This window comes from Antedon bifida, chromosome 7 (genome assembly GCF_963402885.1).
Source record: "Antedon bifida chromosome 7, ecAntBifi1.1, whole genome shotgun sequence".
Taxonomy (NCBI): domain Eukaryota; kingdom Metazoa; phylum Echinodermata; class Crinoidea; order Comatulida; family Antedonidae; genus Antedon; species Antedon bifida.
The window spans coordinates 19937780-19965724 of NC_136232.1; the positions used below are offsets into that span (position 1 = coordinate 19937780).

Consider the following 27945-nt stretch of genomic DNA (forward strand, 5'->3'; position numbering starts at 1 on the left):
TTAAACCTAAATAAATAGCTTGATAATTTGTTTATATCTAATTTTATTTTTATGTATAATGAGAGAGCTATATAAGAGCGTAAGCCGTCGCTATGGCAATGGACATCAATAATAAGCATCGACTTAAAGTCCTTACACAATGAGAAGTTATAATAAAGAGTAAAGAACTAGCAAAAGAATCGCAATAATCTTTTAGGAGGCCTACATTTTTAACGGTATGGCTTCAACAACTCTTCCATCTCTCGAGGGTAAGTTATATAACGTAATTGTGTATGAGGCTGGTTTTGTTGTTTCAATTAATTAAGTACAACTACAAGAATAAGCTAGTCTAGGCCTAGGTCTTCTCGAATCTAGTACTACTAGGCCTAGTAGCCTGTCGGCATAGATATGCCTACAACACTAAATTATTGTATAGTTTTAGTAGTCCACTTAATATTCCTACTGGGATGTTTTGAAAAAAAATTTTTTATTGTATATAATTATTTTTATCTTAAAATATTTTACAATGAACACAAACTATCTAATATTTGTCATATAATAAAAATGTATTTTTCTTTTAATCAACAGCTCTTCTTGGAAGAGAAAAGAAAAGCAATGTATCATTTGGAACTACTCAACAAAGACCACTGTTCCCTGGAAATTTACCACCGAACCGTATGGGGGCTGAATTAGGGTTAGAAGAAGCACCACATCGGGCGCCAGGGACTTATGACAATGCAGAGGTAATAACAGTCATGCGTTTTTTAACATATTATGCGCATATAATTGAATACATTATATTAGATGTATCATCTTGTTCCTCAGTTTTTCTACCCTCCTCTTGTAATTTTATTCATTTTTTATAAATGCATTTATTTATATTTTTGGAGATAAATAAAAATACTGTATTATAATATAAATTATATTTATGTTGATAAATACATTTTTACATTATTCTTAATTAAATTTAGGGAAGATTCAAGATGATGGACACATATAAATAAATACATTGTAGAAAAAAAAATACTGAAAATTGGTAACATGTTATTTTATTCTCCACAGAAAACTACGTTCCTGTATGAAATTGATAAACAAGTAACAAGTAAACAAGGGTATTCAATGGGTGCAAGAACAAATCCAAGGTTTAACAAAGAATTTCAGGTAAGAAATTAATTAAACATGTAAATAATTTACTATTTGTATAATAAAATATTAATAGTATTAATATGTATATCACTATCAGGAGTTTATGAAATTGGCAACAAAATAGTGGGTGGGATTATTATTCGAATTGCAATTGACTTATGTCTTTACTAGTCTAAATAAGTGGATGGGTTTATATTAAAACATAGGATTATTGCTTACACTATATGCCACCTAAAGAAAAAAAATACTAATGTTTTATATTTTATTTATCTGTGTTTCTTTTAAAGTTGTTTTTAATGTGTTATATTTAAAAAAAAATGATTTTAAATGTTTTAGACTGTCACACCTTGTCCAACAACTTATCAGAAGTCGACCACCTTGCCAAGGACGTTCAAACCAGCTTTCAAATCATTCCATGTTGGTGGTGACAGATTTTTTCGCAAGCAAATAGACCCAGAGTTAACACCTGGGTAAGATATATATACTGTACTTACTGCTATACTTGTTTAAAACTCTGTCTACTCTATCAAACCAGTTTGATAAAAAAAAAAGGGTGATGTGCCCAAATATGATAGTGATTATATGCCCAAATATGGTAGTGATATCACATCATCAAGGCAAATTAGATTTTCTTGTCATAGTGTAAACAGGGCTTAAAATACTGTTTTGATGCTATACATAAAAGAAACAATAAACGTCCTTGACAAAATAGGGTGATGTGCCCAAATATGGTAGTGATTATATGCCCAAATATGGTAGTGATATTACATCATGTCCATATATAGGCAAATCACATTTTTTTTTCATAGTGTAGACAGAGCTTAAAATACTCTTTTGATGCTATACATAAAAGAAACAATAAATGTCCTTGACATTAGGGGGCAAGAAATGTAACCCTATCGACGTTCAAAATACGATTGGATAAGCATTGACATGATAAGGTGTTTAAAAAGGCTCAGCCTAGAAACCACTGTTTAAACTGTGAGTGTAAGAGAACTTCAGTCCTAATCATTAAGTGCTAAGGTTTACATTATAAATTTATTTGTTTTTTCAGAGCTGGAACGTACGAACATGATGTTCCAAAAAACAGAAAAGTAGCTTATCACGGGACATTTGGCGGACCTCAACATCTCAAAATTCAACCAGATGACTCGATATTACTGCCAGAGCACTGTAAAGGAACTACAACAAAGAGTCGTTTAATGTCGTATAAAGATAAACGAAAATTCGCCATACGTGAAGCATATTTAAGTCTATACTATTAATTTAATTTATGTATATTAATTTGCCATATTGTAAATAATTTGTATACTTTGGTGATGATATGATCAATTTATTTTACTGTAATCATGAGAAGATTATAAATAAAGTATCAACACCCAAAGATTTAATATGTAGTACCGTATTTTAGTTTTTTCTCTATCCAGTAGAACTAACTCAATTTCTGCCATATACAATACAAAGAAAAAGACAAAACAAAAAATAAAAGGCAAGGAAAGACCAAACAGGTGGTAAACACTTATGCTAGTTGGTCAACCCAGAACAGTGCACAGAAATAAACAAACTAATTACGTTCTACAATTAAAGCATTTACAAGAAAGTGACCAACTAAAAACATTTTCAACATCAAAATTATTTTAAAAATAAGTATTGAGATAATAATAATTTGGTTTTAAAAAAACTAACAGAGATATCTAAGTTACGAATTCAACCGGATAAGTTGTTCAAAATTCTGGTAACACGTGGGATATATGATTGAAAAGAAGATTCTGTTCTGCAGCGACGAATATCAAAAATAGTACCAACAGAAGGGCTATGAGTAACACGTTAAATAAATTGTCAGTTTTACCAGTAATCGGTAAAATTAAAGTCCAATTCCGCTAACTAATATCATTCTTATATAGCGCTTAACAAAGCGTCTAAGCGCTTCACATTATTACCCCGGTCATTTGTTTGGATCAAACATGTATGAAAACACTCTCAGAATTTTGTGCTAGTAATCGGTGCAGTGTGTTGAACTTACCAGGTATCCATTTGTACACCTGGACATAAATAGGCAAATGTAAGTAAAGGATACAAGCAACGCATAATCAGTAGTCCAACACAATACTGTTAAGTTTTGGTAACACTAACAAACGAGTATCCATGGCATTAAAGTTAAGTGTTTAAATTTACCATTTTTCAAGTAAGTGATGATCAAGGATAAACATTAAAATGAAGAAATATATAGAAATATTGTTTTGTGCTAAGCAAATTTATTTGATAAATAAAAAACCTAGCATCAGTCGCTAGAACTTATAAAATTAAAATCACAACAAAATGATTCACTTGCATAACATCATTACTAAACGCAATTTCCCAACCCGCCCCAGATACTTATCCTATATAGTACAATATATTGCATGTTTGTATGTTTGTTTCATAAAATAAGCAATAAAACTAAACTGTTGCTAGCATGGTAAAAATGTTATAAGGTATCCCTCAAAAAACAACCATTTTTGGCATGAGACTCAAATTCCTGTATAAAGTACTGTATAAACACCAGCCTTCAATTATAGACCACATGGGCACTGGTATTTTTACTTGAAATTAATGTTTGGTCTTTGCTTGTCCACATCTATAATTTTAGTACTAACTAACCTCCTGGCCAAACAAGCCATCTATCCTTTGGTATTTGGTTGAATAAAACATAAAAAAAATGTCCGTCAGACATCAATTTCTTAGACAAATTTGTTTTAGAAAATGTTATCCACGATATATTCGAACATGTATTGTTTTGTTAATAATTTGCATTTTTTCTCCTACTCTACACTCAAAAAATAAATTTCATGCAATCATCTATGTAATCTATGATACTATTTACTAAATAAGAACTAAACATAAAAAAATTAAAAACTGCATAATTTGGCAACTGTAACAAAAATAATGTATTAAGCTTTATACATGCACTGTAATAGCTTGGTTTCATCATAAAATCATATAAATATCAAATGTACAAAAATACAATTTATTTAAGCTAAACAACTGACTAACTCTAGAAAAAAATCACAAAACAATTGGTTTTAGAATAAAAAAATTACCGATACAAAATAATCAATATTTTGTGAATAAAGTGGGATAAATAAATAAACAAAAACCTGATAATTCTCCCACAAATACAATCATTTTACTGGGATGTTACTAAATTTTTGTTTGTTTATCTCTACACAGAAAAAGCTAACTTATTTGACTAAAACACATCATAACGTATAATTAAACTAATTATCAACAGTTGTAAAATAATAGCACCACAAAAAATAATAGATTCAGTGTTTGACATAATTTAAAACTCATCGTGCTTGATAAGAGCTTCTCCAAAATCTGTGACTTGGCTGCCGACAAAAAGATCATACTGATCCATAATTTCTTGTTTGGTAAGTTTCTTATCCTGGAAATAAACAAAAGTGAACCAATAAATGCACTGATTATGTTCCAATAATGAGAGAGAAGACTATTGTGTTTATTCTTAGTATGCAGTAGAAAATGTATGGGGTTGTACAGTAGTTCCAACATATATGGTGCAAAACCACTACTAAAGCCAGAGCCATAGCCAGCACGAGGCAGACGAGGCGCTCAATTTTCACCTCCCATCCCCAATTCAACAGCACAGATTGTCATATTTTATAATTATATTTAGACCATCTTTGCCTCGTCTGTTTTTAACCTCTCACTACGACCTTGAAAGCATTTGCGAAGGAACCAAACCTGTGTCAACTGGCTAGTATGGTCGCCTGTCTTTAATTTGACACCCTTCAGATGGACTGTTAAGCCTTTGGTCTTAGAATCATAAAGTACAGTAGCCGATCCAGGATTTTGAAATAAGGCCTAATAATTGTTAAAAGTGATATGTCCTGTCTTTTGTATTGAAATTATCTAAATTTAGTGAGGGGAGTGGTGTGGTGTCTGCCTATGAAGTGTGCATAATATAATCAAAAAAGAAAAACACAAGACAACAATAAGCAATGTCGTAGCCACGAGAATTAAATTGGTGCAGTGGTCGCAACAAGAGGGAACAAGCACCTGTGTGGGCCACAGGGTTGTGAATGGCCTTGAAGTAAAAAAGTGGTCCGTTCGAAACCGTACCAACTGTACTGGTGGTGAGAAGAGTTTTTACTTGGGGTACCTGAGTCTATGACTTACTCATCTTCTCCTCTTCTTCCATCTGGACACTATTGAGTAAAAAGTGCGATTTATAAAGTACTACTCCTCCCTTATTCGTTGTAATATTGAGCTGGGATTTGGCATGAATATACTACAAGGACATGTATTTGGTAGCGAGGTTATTGATGTGTATGTGACGTTACATCCCGTCTTATGACGTCATTACAGCTTCTTTTGCTGTACCCCGAGTATCGCACATTCGTGCTTGTTTACACTGGTGATGAATTGATAAATATTGGTGCAACAAGACTTACATTATCTTTGTCTGACTCATGTACTAAATGCCTTGCTTCTGCTTCGGCATGGTCGTAGTCTCTGGGCATAATCCAGTCACCAACTTCGGCCCTGTCCATGATTCCATCATTGTTCTTGTCACGGTACTCGCCAAATTGTTCACGTTCTGTCTTTACCCAATCTGGTTCATCTTCTCCGTTTTGAGACACAAACATATCGCCTGTTGGTCATAGAATATATTAATGTGTTTTTACACCACAAAATAAAAAGGTGAAATGCGGTGTTAAGCTCTGTCTACACTATCAAACTAGTTTGACAAAAAAAGTGTAATGTGCCCAAATATGGTAATGATATGACATCATCATATCCATATATGGGCACATCAGATTGTTTTGATAGTGTAGACATTGGTGACCATTAGTAACTGGTAGCTGAAAATAATCTGTAGCAGAACATTTTAAAGGGAAGAAAGTCTTACCAATATATTCTTCAAGTGAGACATATCCATCTTTGTCTTTATCAATATCATCCATTGTCTCATCAATGACAACATCTCGCATGTGATCAAACTCCTCAGGATGAAGGAATGCAGAAAACTCTTCTTTGTCTAAGCTTCCGTCCCTACTGGTATCAGCGCCAACCCATCTCCTTTTGTCTCTTTTGATCATTTCTCTGAAGTCAATCTGCTCGGCTTCATCAAGTTTTAATAGTTCTTCCTCTGTTAAAAGTAAAACAACCTTCTCGTCAATACTATACAGTATACATGTTTATTATGATACATCAACATTTTCATTTTCACACTTGTGCTAAACAGCGCATAGAGACTATTTGTATTTTGCCCTATATAAATTTAAAACCATTAACCATTAAATTTTCTATATAGGAAAAGGTGTACCTGAAGTATTTCCTCTGTTAATTTAATTAATCTATTTATATCAATTCTTAAAAAAACAAAACACAGAATTGAAACAGTATATCTTAAGTTGGCAGAGGCTGTCCATTTGAGGATCACATGACTTTACTGTAGAACATGTAATCATCCAGTAACACAACTTTACCTAAACAGTGGAAAACTTGGGAGTTTACCAGGTAAAAGGCTTAATAATAGTAATAAACACATTTAAACAATTTAAGCTTTAAAAATAATTGTTCTTACCAGGTAAGCCACTGTATGATGTTTTGTTATATTCATCAAATGTAATTATATCATCCCCATCTACATTGTGGCCTGCCCATTGTGCGTCAACATCTTTAAATACATATGATTTCTGAAATAAATGATAATTGAATAATAATTAATACCGTAGCGAGTGGCTAAGCGGTTAAGACAGTGGAACTGTAATATCTATCCATAACATCAACAGAGGTTCGAGCCTCACTCGCTCCATGGTCCTGGTGGTAGAATGAGTCTTCTCAGGTAAGGACTATAAACCGTAGGTCCAGTGTACACATCTAGCTCATGTGCACTTTAAAGAACCTACTACATTTTTCGAGAGGAGTAGGGGGTTACCCCGGTGTACTAGTATACACACAGCCACTGTCACAGACAGACACCTTTCATAACTCATCATGAGGGCCCCTTGATTGTCAGCATATGCTGATTATGGTCACCCTCTATAAATAAGGTTAGATAAAAATAATCACATGTTTATTCATTGATTGAATATAATATGAAAAGGACCTAACAAACTGATCTAAAGTTTGGTTCACACTAGGATTCAACACACCCATGATAAAATTCCAGTTTAATTATAATTTGAATATTGTACCTGTTGCTTTTCAATCCATATTTTCAATTCTTGGACATCCAACTTGCCATCACCATCATTATCAATTTTTTCAACAATTTTACTGAAGTGAAAACGACGTTTACTGATAAAATTAGCAACTTTATGATTATAATACATAAAAAATATACAAAAATAAATATAAATGAAAAATATTTTATATCAATCTGGTTTTACCTTTAATATTTATTATATAGTATTTTGTATGTAATAATTCTTATAAAATAAATTGAAAATTCTTTTTGAAAAACAAATTATTTATTTTTAAAAACAAACACCATATACCGTGTTTTATTGAGTTTACAGTACATGGCTATACTGCTTTTTCAAATAATGTAAAATTTAATTCAACTATTTTACTGTAGTATAGTAGTTTTTCACATGAGATTATATTTTCAGTATCAGTTCAAATTTGTTTTGAATTCATATTTCATAAAAAATATATTAAAACTAGAATTTAATTCGTCACTTTGACGAATTATAGGTGATCATTTTTATCATTTTACTGAAATTAATTTTTTTTAAACATGCACGTACGTTAACATACGATCGGAAAATGTTGATGTATGCCATCCTATTATATGCTTATAGTGCTGAGTTGTGCCTATATGCCATATACAATATGTACAGTATATACTGTATATCTATATACAGTGTAGCATAGGTGAAATTACGGGACACACATGTTCTAATTTTTTGGCATGATGACGTTATCAAACTAAACTTTAAGATGACAATTTCGAAAGATAATTAATTGAGCAAAAAAATATAAGATTTGGAAAAAAATTTGGCACGTAGAAGCGCTGTGCGCGCTCTTTGAATTGTGTATAACTTTGACGAAAAATATGAAAAAACTACTTTTTCACTTCAACTGGCCATATGTTAACGTCACAACATCCGATAGGCTTAATTTTTATATGAATTAATATCTACATTTCATCAGCTTTCATAATAAATTATAATCATCAAGGTAACCTTCAATTCTGAAGAGCTGTAAGATATTCAAATTTACTGCGAAGGTGAAATTACACGGCCTACGTAATTCAAGTTTTTACGCGTGATGACGTCATTAAAATGAAGATAGTGTCAACTCATGATAAAGATTTATAATTAATTAAGCAAGCACATACTGAAAGTTGTGCGAAATTCGAGCATACATAACCAAGATGCGCTCTGTTGAATGTGATAATCTACACAAAAAGATAACAAATCCTAATTTTTAAATTCAAGTGGCCATTTGATGACGTCAAAACATTTTGTACGTAAAATGTGTACATGAATTCATATCTACAACTCAATGGCTTCCAGAATAAGTTAAAAAAATCGGGGGTCATCTTGCATTCTGAAGAATTATTTTCATTTTAAAAAAGACCTATTTTTCACCATTTTCAGAACTTTTGTAAAATTAATGTGCGCATTTTGTCATTTTTAACGTGCTCGTATAGCGTTATTTTAAGTCGGAACTGACTCAAATTTGGTGAATGTACTAAGGATGGTGAGTAGAATGAGATTTGTAAAAAAAATTCATGTTTTTTACGCTTTTTAAGTATCGCGCGCGCAAAAACGCATTTTTGCACAGTAATTTTTTGAAACACGCAAATGGCCTAATTCATGCTCTAAATTGATCAAAACTTAATTTTGAGCGTTTCAAATTTTTAACGCGCGATATCACGCGCATGAACCTACGTGCGGGTGCGTTTTTATTTGCTAATATTTTTACCCTTGATCTGAAGTTTACGTGTAGTGAATTTCATTAATATGTGATCTGATAATGAATTATGGAGATATGATTGATAATGTGATTTCGCAAAATGGCGTATAAATGTCGTCACGGATGAGTGATCACGCTGGAAAGCTTATTAGGATTAAGTTATATTATTTGAAAGATATTCTGAAATTTTTGTAATCATTGACATTAAACTTTTTGAGATAATTGTTACACAAAATAGTGTACAGAAACAATAAAAAGAAAAAAAAAAAAAATAATAATAAAGATTTTATACAATAACAATAGGTGATCATTTTATTCTAAATGATCACCTAATTATTAAGTGGATGCTTGCATAGATCACATAAATAATCTCTTTTTGTGTCATATTAAGCTACTTTACTCAACTGCCTTACTGCAGTAGTTTTCCAGATTAGAATGATAGTATCAGTTGAAATTTGTTTTGAATTCTTCTAATTTCATTAAAAAATATATGATTATTAAACTACATGTGTATGCTTGCATAAATTAACTAAATAAAAATTCTCTTTCTGTTTTCAGCGCCGGATCCAGGATTTTGAAGGGGGCCTAAAAATGGTGAAATGGCCTGAGCTTAATTTGATGTCCTATCTTTTGCATTACAATTTGCGACAATTAGGGGCTTCCTTGGATCCACCTCTGGTTTTATATTAAGCTTTATTTAGCAGACAACTGATGAGAGATTGTCTTTCCATCATTAAACAGTCTGTAGCATGGAGACTATAAAATAATTACCTTTATTTTCTAATTTTATACCTCCATGGTCTATAATGTGCAATATTATAATTTTATTTTAACTCATTTATTTAAGATTATTTACTATAATATTATTATCTTTTCTTTATTATACACAATTGTATTACCAGTACCTTCTGCTTGTGCAGAAATTAAACTACCTTCTACTGTTTCCTCAGCAGCCAACGTGGCAAAATCTTTAAGGCATTAAAAGTGACCTGCAACACGGGAAATTAGATCACTGTGTAACCATAGCAACAATAGTTTGATTGGTTGATACAATAGGTGGGTGTACAGGTTTATTATTACTGTACTTTCCTCAAAGCAAACCATTTTATTTTGTTTATGCAAAATGAATGATGCAATTTAAATTATTTTATACCATTTAATTAAAAAATAGCTTGCACTGTGAAAGAGTTAAGTTCTGTCTACAGTATCAAACTAGTTTGACAAAAAAAGTGTGATGTGCCCAAATATCGTAGTGACATCATGTCCATATTATATGGTTACATCATATTTTTTGTCACAGAAAGTTTGATACAGTAGTGTAGACAGAGCTTTAGTGCTCTGTAATTTTTTTTCTGGCTCTTTTATTTTATCAACTTGATTTTGCTTTTTGCTTATTTTAGTTGTATCTCCATAGATCCAGCCACAGATAGCCACAGTATTGACATTTTTATATCTCCTCCATTGAGATACAGCCACTGATACCCATAGTATTGACATTTTTTCAGCAATTTGCCTTTTGAATTATTATAAAAAATAATATATTTATATAACATTTTCTGTTGATTGTTCAGCCCATGTTCGGAGCCATGCATTTTAAGCTACATTATTATTATATAGTTCAGTTGTATATTTCAGCTTTTGTTTATGGTTTAACAACATGCATTATATGAATAATTATGCAGAATCAGGTAGCATATGTTTTCCATGCAGAATAACTTTTCTGTTTAATTATGTAAATTAGTTAATTACAATTCATTTACATACTTATATTGTTTTTTTATTTATTCATGAATGCTATTTTAAATCTATTATTTTTTTTTTATAGATTTTATATCCATGCAACAATATTTAAATGTGGAGAAAGTATAATACAAGATTATTAATTTCTTGGTGTAAAAATTATTTAACGTCATTCCCAAGTAGAAATTATGAACAAATGAAATTAAATGATTAATGATGAATATGAATGTAGAACTTGTTTAAATACCCGTAAACAATAAACAAATATATCTTTATGAAGTTAAAGAGTTCAATCAACATGTTTGATTATATAATGGCATAAATGCTTTCAATTCAACTGAACTGTGATGATGGGCACTCATCCATAACCATCATTCATTAAGTACAAACAAATAATAATACTACATTTGGTTGGTTAATGTGATAAATAATGCTATATAAGATGTGACATGCTACAGTATAATATCAATTATTATTAGTAATATTAATACTAGTTATTATTAATATTAGTAGTAGCAAACATACCCAAGTCTGGCTTTGCTTTCTTCTGGGCTGAGGTCTTCAAATGTTCTTGCCTCTTCTTCTCCTAAAAATGCATCGTGATCATAATCATTATTGTGACCATCACCACCAAAATGATCTTCAGGACTTAATTTAGGGTCTTTAACACGTTCTTTACCATGATTGTCTGCAGGCTTGGCTGCAACCATCCCAACTAGAAGGCAGGCTAGGCTGAGGTGAATGATCCTCTTCATCTTTCTTGATTGTTGTAGGGAGGACAAATCGATCGAACCAACTTGATAATGATTGAGATGTCAATTATTTTGCTCTCTGTGACTGAGTGAGGCGAGCCTGCAGAAACTGTATCTGTCAACGAATTTGAGGAAGTCTTTACACTATTGGAATAGTTGTTAGGATTGTTACAGAACAACTTCCAGTATATATCTTCTTGCCTACTTATTTTTACAGTCTAATTTTATATAGGAAGATAAACATCGTACTTACCAATTTCTGTATACGTGTGTATACTTCGTGTCAATGTGCCAGCGTGGAAAAATAATTGACTAATCGCAAGAGATAAGCTGAGCCACGTGTAAACTGATAGCAAATCAGCTGCAAGGTTCTACAATGCTTGTTCTGGGCAAACAGAAACCAACTGTTTATATAACAAAGGTTTTTATTGGTCAGATATTGGAGAGTTGACAGCGAAGTGTACTCAAGCGTTTTGATTGGTCTATTCTAGCCACGTATCAATCTCCCAGGGAGTTGTATAATCAATCTTTGCAGGCGCGGGAGGAAATTATAAAAGACAAACGTGGGTCATGTAATAATAGTTGAATTGATTGAAGATATATGTATACTTCCGGTATTACTTTATTATTACGAATAAAAAGCAGACCTTTGTTCCATCGGAAATAAGTGGTAATTCTTTTGATAGATCAAAAGAACAATTAGATATGAACTTATATTATAATATATATATATATAATAATGTTTTAAGAATTTTAATTATCAGATTTTGAATAGGCCATTGTGCAGTTTTAATCAAGTTATTTACTTCTCTGTAGAAGAAAAAATCAATAAAAATAATGATTTGATAGACAATTTTGTATTTTTTTATATTTTCCTTCGATCCAGTTTTTGGTCAAAGTAAATAAATATTATGTGACATAAAAATGGTATATTCAACAAAACAATTTTTAAAAATTATTTTTTTAGGGGGACAATATATCTTTTACCATTAGAATAATATACTTCCGATCCGGGCCTCTATTATATAGGCCTTATATAGGCGATAACATTGATCATAATTATTTCCCCTACCTACCATATGTAGCCTGGTGATCATCCTTTTTCTATATACGCATCCAACAGCGAGTAACTCACCAAGATGGATAAAACATATGGAGTTATAATACCCCCATGGATAAACTATTCTATTCTATATAATCTTGTTTTGTAGGGCCTAAAAAGGAGTATAAGCGCTTATAATTTGAAATATGAAACAAAAATTATAAATTAAGAGGCTCCAAAGTACCAGTCCCACCATCTGTCATCACGGAAAGGGCAAAACAAAATATTATAAGTATACAGAACCAGCCCACCCTGGTTTATATAGATCTGCTACCCCAGAAAATGCACTAACATCCAAATGTTATATGGATATATAGCAAACAATTATGATTAATCCAAATGTTATATGGATATATACTTCCGGAATCATTTGACAAGGAGCTTTTCTCTACTAGTCCAAGAGCATTAGTTCATAAGTATAGGCAGACCCGGACATTTCTGGTAACAAGCTAATTTTTTCAGGAAAGGTCCAGAACTATGATTAGAACATCATACTAAAAGTCCCGAAAAATCCTCCTTGTGCTCTCCGAGAAATCCAAGATGGCGTCCAAAATGGCTGCCATTTTAATTAGTCTATAACTTTGTAACCGCTTGTCATAGAGTATTGGTTTTGGGAAGTAAGTTAATTTATTGAAAATTTAAAAAATCAAAGAGCTGCATAGGCAGAGTATATGAATACTGTAGATAAAATCAAAATCTTGACAGGCAGCTGTTTGACGCAACTTTGGACTTTTATATGCAAGTAAATCAAGGAAAGAAATAAAATTCATAGAGGCCTATTCATGTTTGTCTTCACCAAATCTCTATATTTGCCAATGATACATGGTATCAAAACGGATAAAATAAAAAGACCATGTTGTAAGTTGTACATTGATTAAATATTTCTTTGTATTGTAGGGATACATTATTAAAATATTATCGACATAATATTAATTATTGTTAGGCCATATGTTTTGTTTATTATGATTTAACTGACAATGTTCCACCACCTTACTGGGTAGGCGCCTAATAGTTTCCGAGTTATTTCGTTTTGGGTGTTATTTATTTTCTATGGATGTTATGAGCATTATAGAATAATTCCGAAATAAAAAGGTGCCATGCAAATGATTCTACAGTAGTTTCTCGTGTTCTATGAAGCATGAAATGATAACCTATTATACTGACCTTTCGTTTTGCTCCTATTGGTTGATTGATTCCCGGTTTTCCCAATTACAGATTTTAAACCGCTCGTTTATGAACAAATCTGTCGCGAAGGATACTGTAATTTGTCGGTTATTTATGTTTTTTTAGATAATATAGGTTTGTATGATTATAGATTATAATTTACCAATAACTGTTTTATGAAAATATGAGCTATATTTTAAAGTAATAACTGATAAATAGGTAGCAATGTGTTATTTTGTCAATTCATTTCCTTTATCGGGGCTTTTAGGCCTAAACTAGCCTAGGCCTCGTGTTTCCCCTTTGTTCGTATTGTTTTTGTCTTGTGCTGGGCGGCGAGTGTTTGTGGTGATATCCTGTACAGTTGTGTATAGTTAGGCTAGCCTACGCATCAGCATTATTATATATATATATATATATATATATATATAACCTCCTACTCAGTCTCTCAGATTTTGTGGGCCTACATAAAACTAATAATTATAATATAATAAATAAGTTTAAGTTTTTCTAATTTAAACTGAAAAAAAAAGAGTTTAGTTAGTAATTTGGTTGTAACACACAGCAGAGCAACAACAGTACTACTACTGTTTAATGTAATAGAATATTGTATAATAATTAATATATGCCATACTGCTGGCTAGCTAGGATTTTATGAATTATTCTAGCCTGGGTAGTGTCGAACAAACAATCGGAATAAATTAGGTGGTATAATTTCCTACTTTAATACTACAGACAGTAAGTTCATAAACAGTTTTAATTTTTTTTTGTAGGCAAAATATCAATTCATAATGCCAATATCAGATTTAGGAGGATGGATGTTACCATCACAACCATGTTTCCAAGTATATGGTACAAAGAGGAAAAACACAGAAAACGAAGATGAAATGACAGCTGTAGTACAACAAGAACCATTGGTAGGATTTGGTGATGTCATAATAAGTTGGTATTTCAAACGACAATGTATAGCTATAATAATATACCCAATTCACCCCAAAGCAAATGTAATTCTAATTCAATTAAACAGTAGTACATTTATTGAATAAATTCTACTCTAATAATATTTTATAATATTGACTGGAATTATTTTGTCCAGTTGAAAGCCAGGGTTACCATATATATATATGTGTATTTACTTTATCGTTCTGATAGCTTTTTGCGTATTTTATTTGTATCTCCAATTGAGATCCAGCCACTGATATCCACAGAATTGTCATTTTGTTAGTAATTTGCCTTTGGATTTTTATTTGATATATAATTCATTTCTATGTACATTATTAGTACTGTATTCATAAATTATAAATTATGTTTTAAAATTGCAGGTATTTCCATTTGCTAAAAGAAGGTGCTTTTTACCAAACCAAAATCAACAAGAAGTAAATACAGACACGTCATTCACAAATAACCTAGAAATGATGGATAATACAGTAGATATGGAAGCAACTTCAATAGAACATCAACAACCAAGTTTTCAACAATTTGAAATGTGTCCACAAAAAGAATTAGAATCTCAGGAATTTGGACGACAAAGAGAACTTCTCATCAAACGTACAGAAAAGTTAGAAGAACAACTAAAATTTATACAAGTACGACTTCCTTGTTAGCTAAAATGTTCATGTTTTGTTTATTTTATTCACTTCAACTTTAGTTACTAGTTACTGCAAGGCAATCTAACAACAGGATGCTGAGCTCTGGAGATCAAAGGGTTTATCTGTGGCTGTGACATGATCAGTTCCACTCTCCTTGACAGACACTGCACGACGTGCAGAATATGTACATAGTACAGTATTGTTGGTATTTGTTGCAGCCAGACATAAGATCAAAGGACTGTTACAAGTTCCTATCTTGGCAAGGCGAGCTCAGTGTCCTGTTGTTAGATTACCTTGATTATTGTTATCGCAGTATGTATTTGAATTTCATTTTTACTATTATTGTTATTGTTAATCTTCTTGGAGCTTTAAACTACTACTGTACCATATTTAATACAGTATTGCAATCTCTCCAGGGGCCAGGCTGTTACTCTTTTCCTGGGCTCTTTTTGTCATGTACTGTACTATTATTTTGTTGTACAATTTTTGTTATGGTGACTTAAAAAATCAGTATAGCGCCCTCTATTCTGTCGTGAAGAAATCAATAGTACTACTGTATTAAACTGTCTATCAATTTCCAACATAAAATAAAATAAAACAATTTCTTTACAATTTATGAAAACTATTCAACTAAAATATAGTATTACTCTACTTTTAGTTGATTGAAAAGGCTAATTATTTATCCTATTTTTTTGCAGGAGCAAGAGGTAGAGAGTAATGATTATTGGGCAGCACCATCTGATAGTCAGCTTACAATGCAAGATGAATTAGAACAAGCCAGGATACAGATGGAATCAGACTTTGCCCCTGACCCATATCAGTATAGCCAAGCTGGACCAGATACACTGCCAATGATGGGGTAAGGGCGATCTATCTTATTGTGTTAAAACCCTTTAGGGCACAACATTTTTAAGGACAGCACATTATAGTATACAGTGTTTTTTTTTTTTATTATAGGATAAAATGATTATTTGAGAAATGAATTCTGTTACGATTGGTACTGTAATCTAACTTTTACATTATTTCAATTTTGCAATTTTATTTTATCAACAATCATCATTTTGCAATATAATTTATGCGATATGTTTTTTTTTTCAAATCACTTTTTTTTCTGTTATCTTGTTATGTGTATGTTTTGAAATGATATAAAATTAAAATAAAAGAAAACTTTTACATTATTTATTTTATAGTTTTGATACCTTCACATATTCTAAATTGTTTTTTTTTCTTTTAGATATGATGTTAGAACCAAAGTACGGTGCTACTGCAAACCAACGTGGGAGGGCGTCATGAATCAAAACTGCTACATTTGATGATATTTCAAAGTATTAAATTATTTGTTTATGGTTGTTGCGAGCATCTTAGGTGGATCTGGAGGGTTCCCCTTTTGAAAGATGGAAAATGGTTTTTAAGAATTTATCAAACCAAGGCAATCTAACAACAGGATGCTGAGTTCCGGAGATAAAAGGGTTTTCTGTAGCTGCGACACAATCAGTTCCACGCCCCTTAACGGACACTGCGCACCACAGAGAGCATGTACATTGTACAGTATTGTTGCTATTTGTCGCATGCCAGATCAAAGGACTGTTAAAAATTCTTGTTTGGCAAGTGTCCTGTTGTTAGATTGCCTTGATCACATGTCAGCAATGATAATGCTTGTGTGCTCTGTTGCATGTGAGTCTCAGTTTAATATTGTGAAATTACTTTGGCTACCTCAATTACAAGAAATTACATTGATTTTGTGTGTAGAACAAAATTACTTTATCTGTTAAAAAAATGTAAAGAATAGATACTGTAAAAGATTGAATGTTTAAAAGAAATCAGTTGGAATGACACTCATAACAGAATGTATCTATGGTATACTGGACACATTATAGGTACAGTATTGAGTACAATTGTAATTTGTAAAAAAAAAAGAAGAAAAAACATGTCGGATACTATTATATAATTCCATATTTTGAAAAAAATTATATACATTTGCATAATATGTTTTTTTTTACAATTTTATGGTGTTTTTTTACAAAATATTTTGTATGACTATTAACACATTGCTGCATAATTTCATTCATAAAGAATTTTGAAACTCTCATATTTTCACATGCTAGAAGCATGCTGTTAAAAATGTATTGTCCCCAAAAAACATTTAAAAAAAATTAAGATTAATTAAATCAGACTTTGAATAGGTTATTTTGTAGTTTTCATAAAGTTCTGTAAAAAAACGTAACAAAATTATGTTTTCTCATCGAAAATGACAAAATAAATGGTCAAATTTAACCAAAAACCCTGTGTCTGGCAGCCAATTTGACTATTTTTTTGCTTTAATTTACAGTTTTTTCAGTTAAATACAATTTTTTTTGATCCAATTTTTGTTCAAAGTAGATAACTATTATGTGACATTTAAATGGCATATTTAACAATAAAAATACGTTAATAATTGTTCAAGGGGACAAAGAATTAAAGAAATATTTTAATTATTTTATAAGACATTACTAGTTTGTATAACTGTAAAGAGTGATTGGTTAGGCCTCATTTATTTAAGAACACCATTCTTACCTTGATTTACGTTTAAGAAATACAAAATAATTGTAATTATGTTTTCATTTAGGTTATAAACCTATTTTATGTTATGTATAAGATGTGGTTATATGTTTGATTTTGAAACTAAAATGTGATTTAGTTAATATAAAACCATAAAAGTAATTTCATACGTGCTCAACAATGCAAAAATAAAAAAAAATTATTAATGGTATAATAATTCATGTTATTAGACTTAAATTACAAGAATTGGAACGGTTTCCATATAAGGTAGTGTTAACTATTTTTATAATTATTAATGTGTGTGTTGTTATAATATTCATTATTGTTATGATTTATTGTTGCTTCTGTTATATTATTGTGTGTTTTAGTCATTATTGCAGACGACTGCTTGTAAATACATTTTTAGTTTAAATATGCATTTTGTTTGCTCTAAGCCATGATATGTTGTTTGTTTTGTTAGTTTTTAGTACAGTAGTACTTAGAATGGGTTTGTGTATATTTTTAGCTACAGCATACATTGCATTGCTGGACAACGCCTGTAGTTTTGTAATACCTTTTTTATTTGTATTTTTATATGATTTAGACATATTTTGTACGTATAATTTGATCTGTGGTGTTATGTTTTGGAGCAGGTGGGAATGACCATTGTTTGACTGTAGCAAGGCAATCTAACAACAGGACACTGAACGCGCCTTCCCAAGATAGGAACTCGATCGATCTTATGTCTGGCTGTGACAAATATAACAGTTTTCTCCGCAGCGCGCGTGGAAATGATCGTGTCGCAGCCACAGATAACCCTTTGATCTCCGGAGCTCAGCGTCGTGTTAGATTGCCTTGATTGTAGTGAGAAGCGTTGTAGTCAATTGTGTACAGTGAGGGCTTAACGGCCACTGTATTTAGTGAGGTTATGTGTTACTCTATGGTTGTAAAAAGTGATAAAGTACGAATAAATAGGGAAAGCTATTGCTTCTGGAAAGTGAACTGACATATTGTTTCTGTCTTTTTTAAACAAATTTCTAACTTACTCAAACAAATTGAGGTTTGAAAAACATGATTTTAAAATTGAACATTTTAATTAAATAACGGAATGTAAAATATGAAGGAACACTGTTTCATAAAATGGGAACTTAAAATAAAAATAAATATCAATTCAGAATAAAAATTCGAAATGATGCTTGCATACATTGTTAATTCAAGGAATGTAAAATTTAAATATATAAAAACAACAGTAATTCAAAAGAATAAATAGAGAAACTTGGCTTGCGAATTTATCATATAAATGTGTTCAATTTAAACTAGGCCTACATAGCAAGTATAGATTTCATTTGCACAATTGTCATAATATTTACTTTAAATCAGGGAACCGTGCTTTACATATGTATAATATTATGTACTGTAATTATTTTGTTTACCTTTCTAAAGCTGGTAATAAAAACTGAGAATAATTTATTAAAAATATATTAACGAGCTTAAGTTTGGTTCCCACTTGGACTCAATGCAATGACGTAAGCCCACCGTAAAGTTTGGTTCTCACTTGGACTCAATGCAATGACGTAAGCCCACCGTAAAGTTTGGTTCTCACTTGGACTCAATGCAATGACGTAAGCCCACCGTAAAGCGTGGTTCTCACTAGCGACGCAACGCAAGGACGTAACGCAACGCAAGTGAATTGACCAATCACAAGCGATGGCTTATTCGCTTGTGATTGCTAACTGTCTATAACTTCGCTTGTCATTGGTTAAAACGCTTGCGTTGCGTTTACGTCCTTGCGTTACGTTCTAGTGGGAACCAAGCTTTAGGATCAATGTCGTTGCGCTACGTCCAAATAGGAACCAAGCTTTTAAGTAATTTGACCAATCATGACTCGATGGATCATAACAATTGTCGCTTGCGATTGGTCAACTCACGTTTTGCTTCCAAGTAAGAACCAAGCTTTAGCTCTAGCTCTGTCTACACTCATGATGTGATGTAATGACGTCATATCACTACCATATTTGGGTAGATCACATTCTTTTTTTGTCAAACTAGTTTGATAATGTAGACAGAGTTTAAGGATAAACATAACCATCATCATCAATTTACTACGCCAGAACAAGCCTATGAAAAGACTTTTGACAGCATTGTTGCTTTAACTCACTCTATATACAAACTTCATTATTAAATAATCGAATACTGGATAATCTAATAAAGGATTTAAAGTTAAGCTAAATGTTATAGTGCCTGCAGCGATACGTAATGTTATGATTTAATCAATTTCACGTTGAGCTCAAGAGCGTGAGCTAATTCAATGTTAATTGCCTTCAGATACGCATGGTTTGGCATAATAATTACCTGATTCTCCATAAACCTGACTCGTAATAAGATAATGTTCGGTATTTATCAATATTTGTTTTTGGATTTCTTAGTAGAGTGCATATTACGGTAAGCTACGACTCAAATCAAATAAAATGTTAATAAATTGAAATGTAAAAAGAGAAAAATATTGATCATAAAAATGTATTGAAAATTTAAAAAAAAAATGCTAAATATTATTTCAATATTACAATTACCACTTCTGCCTTTCTTTGGTTTTATCATCTAATTCTATATTTAAAATATCTACAATCCACATGAGATAGGCCTATCGTACTAATAACATCTAAGGCCTATTTCTGATCTTAAGTAAGCTAGCTATTATCAAAAACAAGTCTATAAGTTAAGCCTATCCGAAAAGAGAGAAACTCGCCCAGAGATGATACTACAGTCTGATAAAAGTTGAGACTGTATCTCTTATACTATGCATGGAGAAATGTTTTTTTCCCATGCTTACTCTTCCCTGTGTATACCAAGGCAATCTAACAACAGGACACTGAGCTCGCCTGGCCAAGATAGGAACTCATAACAGTCCTTTGATCTTATGTCTGGCTACGACAAATGCCTAACAGTACTACTGTACTATGTACATATTCTCCACGGTGCGCGGTGTCTGTTAAGGGGCGTGAACTGATTATGTCGCAGCCACAGATAAACCCTTTGATCTCCGGAGCTCAGCATCCTGTTGTTAGATTGCCTTGCTTGTACTTAGGGCAAACACAAAAAGATACAGCGATATTTTCTTCAACAAAATAGGACGGTCGTCATATGAATAGAGAGACACACGGAAAATGATACTAAACAACAAAGAAATCCTTCTTTTTATATTCCCGTGTAATTTTGTCATAGGCGTAATTGCTCCAGTCACATTGTGCATTACAATCATATTTGTCTTGGCAGTCTATTTGCCTAGCATGAGGGTTAACATTAGCCGCAAAATACCAATCGTGGAACGCCTCTTGAGGAGACTGATCATTAAACACTGCTTGATTCCATTTATGGTCACATTGAGACTGATCTTCCACAAAGCAAGACGTCACATACATGCCGTCTTTCTTTGACGCCTGTACTGGTGAAATGAGGTTAATAAATTCGCTTTGATATCGATTGATATTTGACTGTTCTGCCTTGCATTTGGACGGATGACATCTTGTGTTGAGAATGTACCACAGGGACCAGGAGTTATGCATCGAATCCAGGATGAATATCTTTGATTTTATGTGAGGGTAGACGAACTCTGGGAAGAAGCATTGCCATTGTGCTTCACTTTGAACCTTTGACGCAAGACATGCCTTGTTAAGTGATCCTGTGAAAACATAAAGGTTTTATAATGTTGTCATAATAATAGTAACTTTGTGGTTATGCTAGGCTTCCAATCCCAAGGCCCAGGGTTGTAACTCATCAGTCGGACTAATTCTACTCTACTCCTTTAGGCTCAAATAAGACTAGTTTATAAACATAATAGTAACAGTTGCCATCCTGTAATTGGCGTGTTTCTTTGTTGGATGCGTATATTATGACATTTTTAAAAAGACCTAATTCGCCACTTAATTGACTATTCTATTTTCTTTTGTTTAAATTGCAAATATAGTTGGGAAGATCGGACTTTCAGTATAGCTGGACCTAGGCTCTGAAACCACCTACATTTTGAACAAACATCATTATTGAGCACCTTTAAATCACTATTCAAAACTCACATTTTCTGATATTATAGGCCTATGAATCGAACGATTGATTGATTGCGTAGCCTAATTACTTGAATTATGGCAAAGTCAAAATATTTCTTTTAGTATTATTGACGCACTTTCAAAAGATGTTGCTAATTAAGATGTTTAAAAAAATGAATATTTATATTATGTTTGATTGGATAAAACAACAGCATCGGATTAACGAGAGGTCGTGCACGTAACTTCTGTAAGCCTTAACTATGATGCATTACTTGGTAAGGTAATCTTGTTGAAAATGCTGATGAAACGAGCGAATTCAGGAACATAAATATGTCTATGACGTATTGCCTGACGTGCTAGCCGAGTCTATATTGGTAATTCCAAATAGCCGACGTACAAATCGAAAAGTTGTTTCCCTTAAAGATGTATTGTCCCCCAAAAACATGATTAATTAAATCAGACTTTGAATAGGTTATTTTGTATTTAATAAAGTTAATCACTTCCGTAGAAGAAGAACGAAAATAAATCATGTTTACACTTATAAAATGAACAAAATTAATGGCTGGCAGCCAATTTGACTATTTTTTTCAGGTAAATAATTTTTTTCGATACAATTTTTTGGTCAAAGTGGATAACTATTAGGCCTATGTGACATTAAAATTGCATATTCAACAAAACATTTTTAAAGAACTATTTTTTTAAACAATACATCTTTAAGCTTGGCCTAATTATTACCTGTTAAAACTTGGTGTAAATTGTAAACTCTTTGTAAAGATACCATAAAGTTCTGATAGTTTGATGTGTTGCGTATCATTGGTAGGAATCCACCGTCTGCAAGAGCATGGAACTTAACACTCGGATCGAACATGTTCCGAACGTGATCCGAATGGGCAAATACTGCTAAGCCGCCACCTAATATAAATATGATAATACAATGATAATATATAAATTCTTATTTTAAAATAATTACATTTTGAATAAGAAATGACATGCATAATAATACATTAATTAATAAGAAAATTCAATTCAGTATGGAATAATTATAATTTCGTTAGGCCTATTCTCCAAGATTATTATTTATTTCGAAATTGAATTAACCGATTCAACATTCTATAAAAGCAGACACAGTGGAAGGATGGAATATTACAACATACGACGACAATGCATTTTTCTTTATATTGTTGTTGATTTAATATTCTTAATTAAATTAATTCAGGTAAAAACTTATCTAGTGGTAGGTTATGCCATGATTGCCTTGGTTTGGCCTAGCCATTAAAACATAGACAGAGCAGGCAAAGGTTATGTTTTGTCAATTGTATGGACAAAGTACAATATTACCTGGTTAAGCTCTGTCTACACTATCAAACTAGTTTGACAAAAAAGTGTGATATGCCCAAATATCCTAGTGATATGTCAAAATATGGTAGTGCTATGACATTATATGCCTAAATCACATTTTTTTGTCACATATGTTACAGTTTGATAGTGTAGACAGAGCTTTATATAGTAGGCCTATCAATAATTCGGTACTTAAATTGCCGGAATTCATTCCTGGTATAGATCAAAACACAACTGCAACGTCATGGTAGTATGTTTCCATGCGGGTTTGATACAACTCCCTATTTGATCCAAACAAGTGACTAGGGTAATAATGTGAAGCGCTAAGAGGCTTTGTGCATTAAGCGCCATACAAGATCGACGTACTATAACTATTATTATTAGTGGGAGAACACTGATACAGGTATTAATTATAAAATGAATTACTTGATGCGCCGCCGAATATCACCCTTGTTGCCGAGTCAAGACCTTCGGTGTCCTTCAGGTGCTTCATTACTGTATCTAGTATCCTTATTCCTCGTAAGTACAAGTTCTTATTTTTGTAATTTACTGGAAATGATAGATTGCCTAAGGAAAAAATACATATTGTGTTAGTGAAGGTAAAGCATAAGTGACAAAGATTAGTGATAGGATATGATGACACGTACTGTTATATTCATAAATAAGAATATCATAAATCAAACGCGCAGGAACTGAGCGAAATACAAATGCAGAGAGCTATTTTTATGTAGTTGACGACTTAAGCTCTGTCTACGCTATCAAAAAAAAAGTGTGATGTGCCCAAATATGGTAGTAATATGTTTAAATATGATAGTGATATGACATCATCATATCCATATATGGCCACATCACATTTTTTTGTCACATAAAGTTTGATAGTGTAGACAGAGCTTTAGAAAACCATGATAGTAAGTATGTAGGCATACTTGGCAAATGCTTGACAGATGATTAGCAAATTGCTTAAATGCCCAAATAATAATTAGACTGCACTTACCAGAAAATGAACCACCATCACAATATTTAATCAATACAGCATTCCAGTTGTAAAAATCTGGATTTACAAGTCTATCATTCGACAGTATACCGTTAAAGTCCACTTTATCAGGACCGTAGGTAGTGGAGCCTAATGTAGTGAGACTTCGTTCATAGCAATCTGTAACATTCCAACACCAATCTCCACCTTCTAAAATGATCACCCACGATTTTTCGTCTTCTTCTCCAGCTGAAATTATTAGATGATAGCATATTTAACGTATAGGTACAAGGTACAATTGTCTACGATTTTAAATAGGGATAATAGTAGCATAATGAAAGTCAAGACCCATCCACTCCATAGTATTTATCAATGGTTATGATCTTGAAGGCGATTGAGGACTGTTCGAAGTATAAAACAAAACGCTTCTATCTTTTGTTCCACATTCAATATCAGGCTTTTTAATCAGTTAATAAGTTAATTTCATTGTTTATCAGAGTAATATTGTAGCTCTGTTGTATTTTTCAAATATTTTTGTCTTTTTCTGTATTACTAACCTTCAACTAATTTTCAGCAATTGTATGTCAACGTGAATTTCCTTTTGGACAATAAATAAATGTTCTGATCTAGGTCCAAAGGTAGGTAGAGGTGTAAGTCTACCCGTGCAAGTACATTTATCATGGTGTTCACATGGACGTTTGAGTTTCTCTTACAGGAGTGCTCCTTTAATATTATTAGACCATGTTTATTTGTTGGCCGTTTAAAAATATGTACTAATTATATTTTCTACACTCTCTGTGTCCCACAATTCATTATTTTAACATGTTAGGACTGCTTTTAATAAGACATTTTTAAAAACATCAAAAAAAAACATTTTAATGGTTAAATCATCGTGTCCAGCAGAATAGCTATCTAATTATAATGATGCAAATAGAGACATCAGTTGTCAAAGAGAAGAGTGGACGGACGCAAGCACTTATAAATCATGGTCAATTAGAAGTCAGCTAATTAAAACGAACGTGACTTCATTAAGAGTACTATCCATCAATATAGAAAGAGTACATTTGCTATCTTATGGAATTCTTTGATTGTACAAGTTCAGTTAGAAAGTGATGGGTGTTATATCTCAAGATCATATACAAATTGACAATTGTAATCAGATGAGACCCTGTGAGAACACCGTGAGAGGTATAAATTTCGCCAAAATGGTTAGAATTGGCAATAACTGATGAATTAAGATGAAAAAGATGAATTAATGAAAAATTTGGGAGGTTTCAATTTACGACGACCTGACATTAGGAACGAATACGTTATTTTATTCAACCCTATTTATAGAGGGTGACCCTGAACAGTGTATGCTGACAATCAAGCGGCCCTCATGATGAGTTATGACAATTGTATGTGTGTGACAGTGGCTGTGTATGTATGCCTACACCGGGGAAAACCCCCTACTCGTCTCGAAAGATATACTAGGTTCTTTAAAGTGCACATGAGCTAGATGTGTACACTGGACCTACGGTTTATAGTCTTTATCCTCTAGAAGACTTGTTCTACCACCACCTCAGCACAGTTCTGGTGGATTCTATGTCCGGGCGTGTCCAACGGCACAATAGGTCATGCAAATTAAAAGCTCCCTAACGTAATAATGAGTAGGCTTAATACCTTTTCTTATATAGTAACCAGGCGGAGATCCATCAAGACAGAAAGCACCTCGACGATTGGCCACTTCCATCGGCAACGTCACCAGTTCCCCGTGCTTCTCTACGTCACTTATTGCGTATATCCACAACACGAACCAGATAACCCAACAGACAATGATGGCAGTGGCCATAGTATACGGGCTGCAGAAACATCTTCGACATTTAAACTTCATCTTCTTATTCCTTAGTGACTTCGCTGCGTTTTTATTCCTATCTAGTTTTACATAGCCTTCCTCAACAGCACGGATATGTGGAGCCATGGTATGCCTTCACAAAATGTGTCTAAAACGTAGTCACCTGTAAAGATCATTAAATATGAGCGTTATTCATAAGCATTTTCCAATATTTGTCATTGTAAATTGTACCCTGGTAGCCTGTATATGGACATTGTATTATTGCATGAGTCTTTGTGAATTGCCTATTATAGCTTTTGTTACGAGCAATAACCATTTTCATATAATTATCCTTAATCTTCTTTTCTTTTCATCATCGCTTTATTATAGTATTAACATCAATACAACGTGAATTGGTTATTGGTGTTTTGTGGTGATAACCATATATGATTTAGATACTGATAATGATCAAGAACATTGGCATGATAATTATGAGTAATCTTTATAAGCCTACTTCAATATCATAAATCCGATCCTCGTTACTGTATAACAGTATCACAGGCAAATTCTGTGATACAGTGTCATATGTATCACATGATTCGCCTGTATCATAATGTCATACGCCTAATCTAACCTTAACAATAATACAGGCGCCATATATGATAATGTTACACTGTATTACAGAAATTGGCTGAATATACTGTAACATAATGCCATTATTGAGATACAGTAGGTCTCTGTACACAGAATCGGGTGTTCATTAACGATATAAAAATGATTATGATGAAGTATATTTATACATTAGGTTTCTTATATTCGTAAAAATAGATAAATATGAGACAAATTAAATTCAGTAGACGTGATTTGTAAGAATATAGACAATCTGTAAACAGGAAAATGAAATCTTAAATTAAATATTGCCGTGTTATTTTCTATCAAGCTTCATTCGTACAAATAGACAGATTGGTAATAAACATTATTCAAACAATAAACATAATTTGTGATAAGCTATAGGTAATAAAAACATGAAAGCCGATATAGAATTGTATGTACGTGATTTGTAAGCAATATAGAGAATCTGTAAACGAGATGTCCTTTTAGACTTACAACTTCATGATTGCTGAACAAATTATTCTCATGAGTTTGGTAATTGGTCTACGTGTTTTTACATTATTTGGAGTGCAATTGTATAATGTAGTCTATAACCAGGTTCGTGTAGAATATCCGTATTAAGTCACGGCTGTGAATGTGATGTTTAGTCTAATATACTGTACTCCTTACTCAGTGTGTTTACATTCTTAGTGTGGACATGCAGTAAAGGAGTATGGTCTAGGATGTCGAGAAAACGAAAATTGTTTCTAATATACCAAAAAAATATCATATTGAGTTTTATGAAATTAATATGACTCAAGGGAGTTATAAAATGATGCATATTCAAAATTTAATTTTGATTTAGATTATATGGTTGTTTGGTAAATTGACACAGTGAAAAATCAATATAGCATTTGACAATATCATATTATTTTTTTTGTTTACACATTATTTGACGATTTTTTAAATAGGAAATGATAGTGTTAATAACACACATTGTGTATGAATGTCGGATGGGGGCGGGGGGAGGGGACTCTGGTTGGCGTTATACCATCTGTTAATAATAACATAATAAACAAATAATAATTTGCATATTTTTATATATTCTTAATTCCCAGGACTTGTCAATGCTTGGTTGTTCCTGCGCTAGAGACGCATCGCAAGGACGTACGACGTAAATGATTTGACCAATTACGAGCGACGGATTATTCGAACTGGCGCTTGTCATTGGTCAACTACGTCTGCGTCTATACGTAATTGCGTTACGTCTCT

The 27945-nt window shown here is 32.3% G+C and overlaps 4 protein-coding genes across 5 annotated transcripts; 2 read left to right on the forward strand and 2 right to left on the reverse strand.

The window, feature by feature from the left end:
• Window positions 1–112: 112 nt before the first annotated feature.
• Window positions 113–2516, forward strand: LOC144848162 (ciliary microtubule-associated protein 3-like). Its single transcript, XM_078704859.1, has 5 exons — window positions 113–248; window positions 568–722; window positions 1042–1140; window positions 1462–1595; window positions 2180–2516. Exons 1-5 carry the CDS (start codon window positions 218–220, stop codon window positions 2388–2390), a joined length of 630 nt encoding a protein of 209 aa, XP_078560985.1. The 5' UTR covers window positions 113–217; the 3' UTR covers window positions 2391–2516.
• An 830-nt stretch (window positions 2517–3346) lies between these two features.
• On the reverse strand, window positions 3347–11840 carry LOC144847758 (calumenin-like). 2 transcript variants are annotated; one of them, XM_078704270.1, is made up of 8 exons: window positions 11803–11840; window positions 11477–11664; window positions 11323–11383; window positions 7329–7410; window positions 6716–6827; window positions 6038–6277; window positions 5580–5779; window positions 3347–4552 (listed from the first exon to the last, which is right to left on the reverse strand). In XM_078704270.1, the coding sequence occupies exons 2-8, from the start codon at window positions 11550–11552 to the stop codon at window positions 4448–4450; spliced, it is 876 nt and encodes a 291-aa protein (XP_078560396.1). In that variant the 5' UTR covers window positions 11553–11664; window positions 11803–11840; the 3' UTR covers window positions 3347–4447. The 2 variants fall into 2 exon arrangements, with proteins under 2 accessions (XP_078560396.1, XP_078560395.1); XM_078704269.1 differs by having other exon boundaries at window positions 11323–11664.
• Window positions 11841–13821: 1981 nt separating this feature from the next.
• LOC144848549 (uncharacterized) lies at window positions 13822–18911 on the forward strand. Its single transcript, XM_078705357.1, has 5 exons — window positions 13822–13950; window positions 14586–14729; window positions 15135–15398; window positions 16100–16260; window positions 16636–18911. The coding sequence occupies exons 2-5, from the start codon at window positions 14604–14606 to the stop codon at window positions 16712–16714; spliced, it is 630 nt and encodes a 209-aa protein (XP_078561483.1). The 5' UTR covers window positions 13822–13950; window positions 14586–14603; the 3' UTR covers window positions 16715–18911.
• Window positions 18912–19337: 426 nt separating this feature from the next.
• On the reverse strand, window positions 19338–26238 carry LOC144848507 (uncharacterized). The gene is made up of 5 exons (XM_078705288.1): window positions 25932–26238; window positions 24291–24518; window positions 23723–23863; window positions 22694–22870; window positions 19338–21597 (listed from the first exon to the last, which is right to left on the reverse strand). The coding sequence occupies exons 1-5, from the start codon at window positions 26227–26229 to the stop codon at window positions 21089–21091; spliced, it is 1353 nt and encodes a 450-aa protein (XP_078561414.1). The 5' UTR covers window positions 26230–26238; the 3' UTR covers window positions 19338–21088.
• Window positions 26239–27945: the final 1707 nt, after the last annotated feature.

Coding starts and splice junctions, on each gene's coding strand:
- LOC144848162 (XM_078704859.1), top strand. CDS start 218: ATGGCTTCAACAACTCTTCCATCTCTCGAGG. Junction 249..567: donor AACTCTTCCATCTCTCGAGG/GTAAGTTATATA, acceptor TTTAATCAACAG/CTCTTCTTGGAAGAGAAAAG. Junction 1,596..2,179: donor GACCCAGAGTTAACACCTGG/GTAAGATATATA, acceptor TTGTTTTTTCAG/AGCTGGAACGTACGAACATG.
- LOC144847758 (XM_078704269.1), bottom strand. CDS start 11,552: ATGAAGAGGATCATTCACCTCAGCCTAGCCTGCCTTCTAGTTGGGATG. Junction 6,828..7,328: donor TATGGATTGAAAAGCAACAG/GTACAATATTCA, acceptor CATTTATTTCAG/AAATCATATGTATTTAAAGA. Junction 5,780..6,037: donor CTCACTTGAAGAATATATTG/GTAAGACTTTCT, acceptor TATGACCAACAG/GCGATATGTTTGTGTCTCAA.
- LOC144848549 (XM_078705357.1), top strand. CDS start 14,604: ATGCCAATATCAGATTTAGGAGGATGGATGTTACCATCACAACCATGT. Junction 14,730..15,134: donor TAGTACAACAAGAACCATTG/GTAGGATTTGGT, acceptor TTAAAATTGCAG/GTATTTCCATTTGCTAAAAG. Junction 16,261..16,635: donor GATACACTGCCAATGATGGG/GTAAGGGCGATC, acceptor TTTTTCTTTTAG/ATATGATGTTAGAACCAAAG.
- LOC144848507 (XM_078705288.1), bottom strand. CDS start 26,229: ATGGCTCCACATATCCGTGCTGTTGAGGAAGGCTATGTAAAACTAGAT. Junction 22,871..23,722: donor GATATTCGGCGGCGCATCAA/GTAATTCATTTT, acceptor TATTTATATTAG/GTGGCGGCTTAGCAGTATTT. Junction 21,598..22,693: donor TTTACACCAAGTTTTAACAG/GTAATAATTAGG, acceptor ATGTTTTCACAG/GATCACTTAACAAGGCATGT.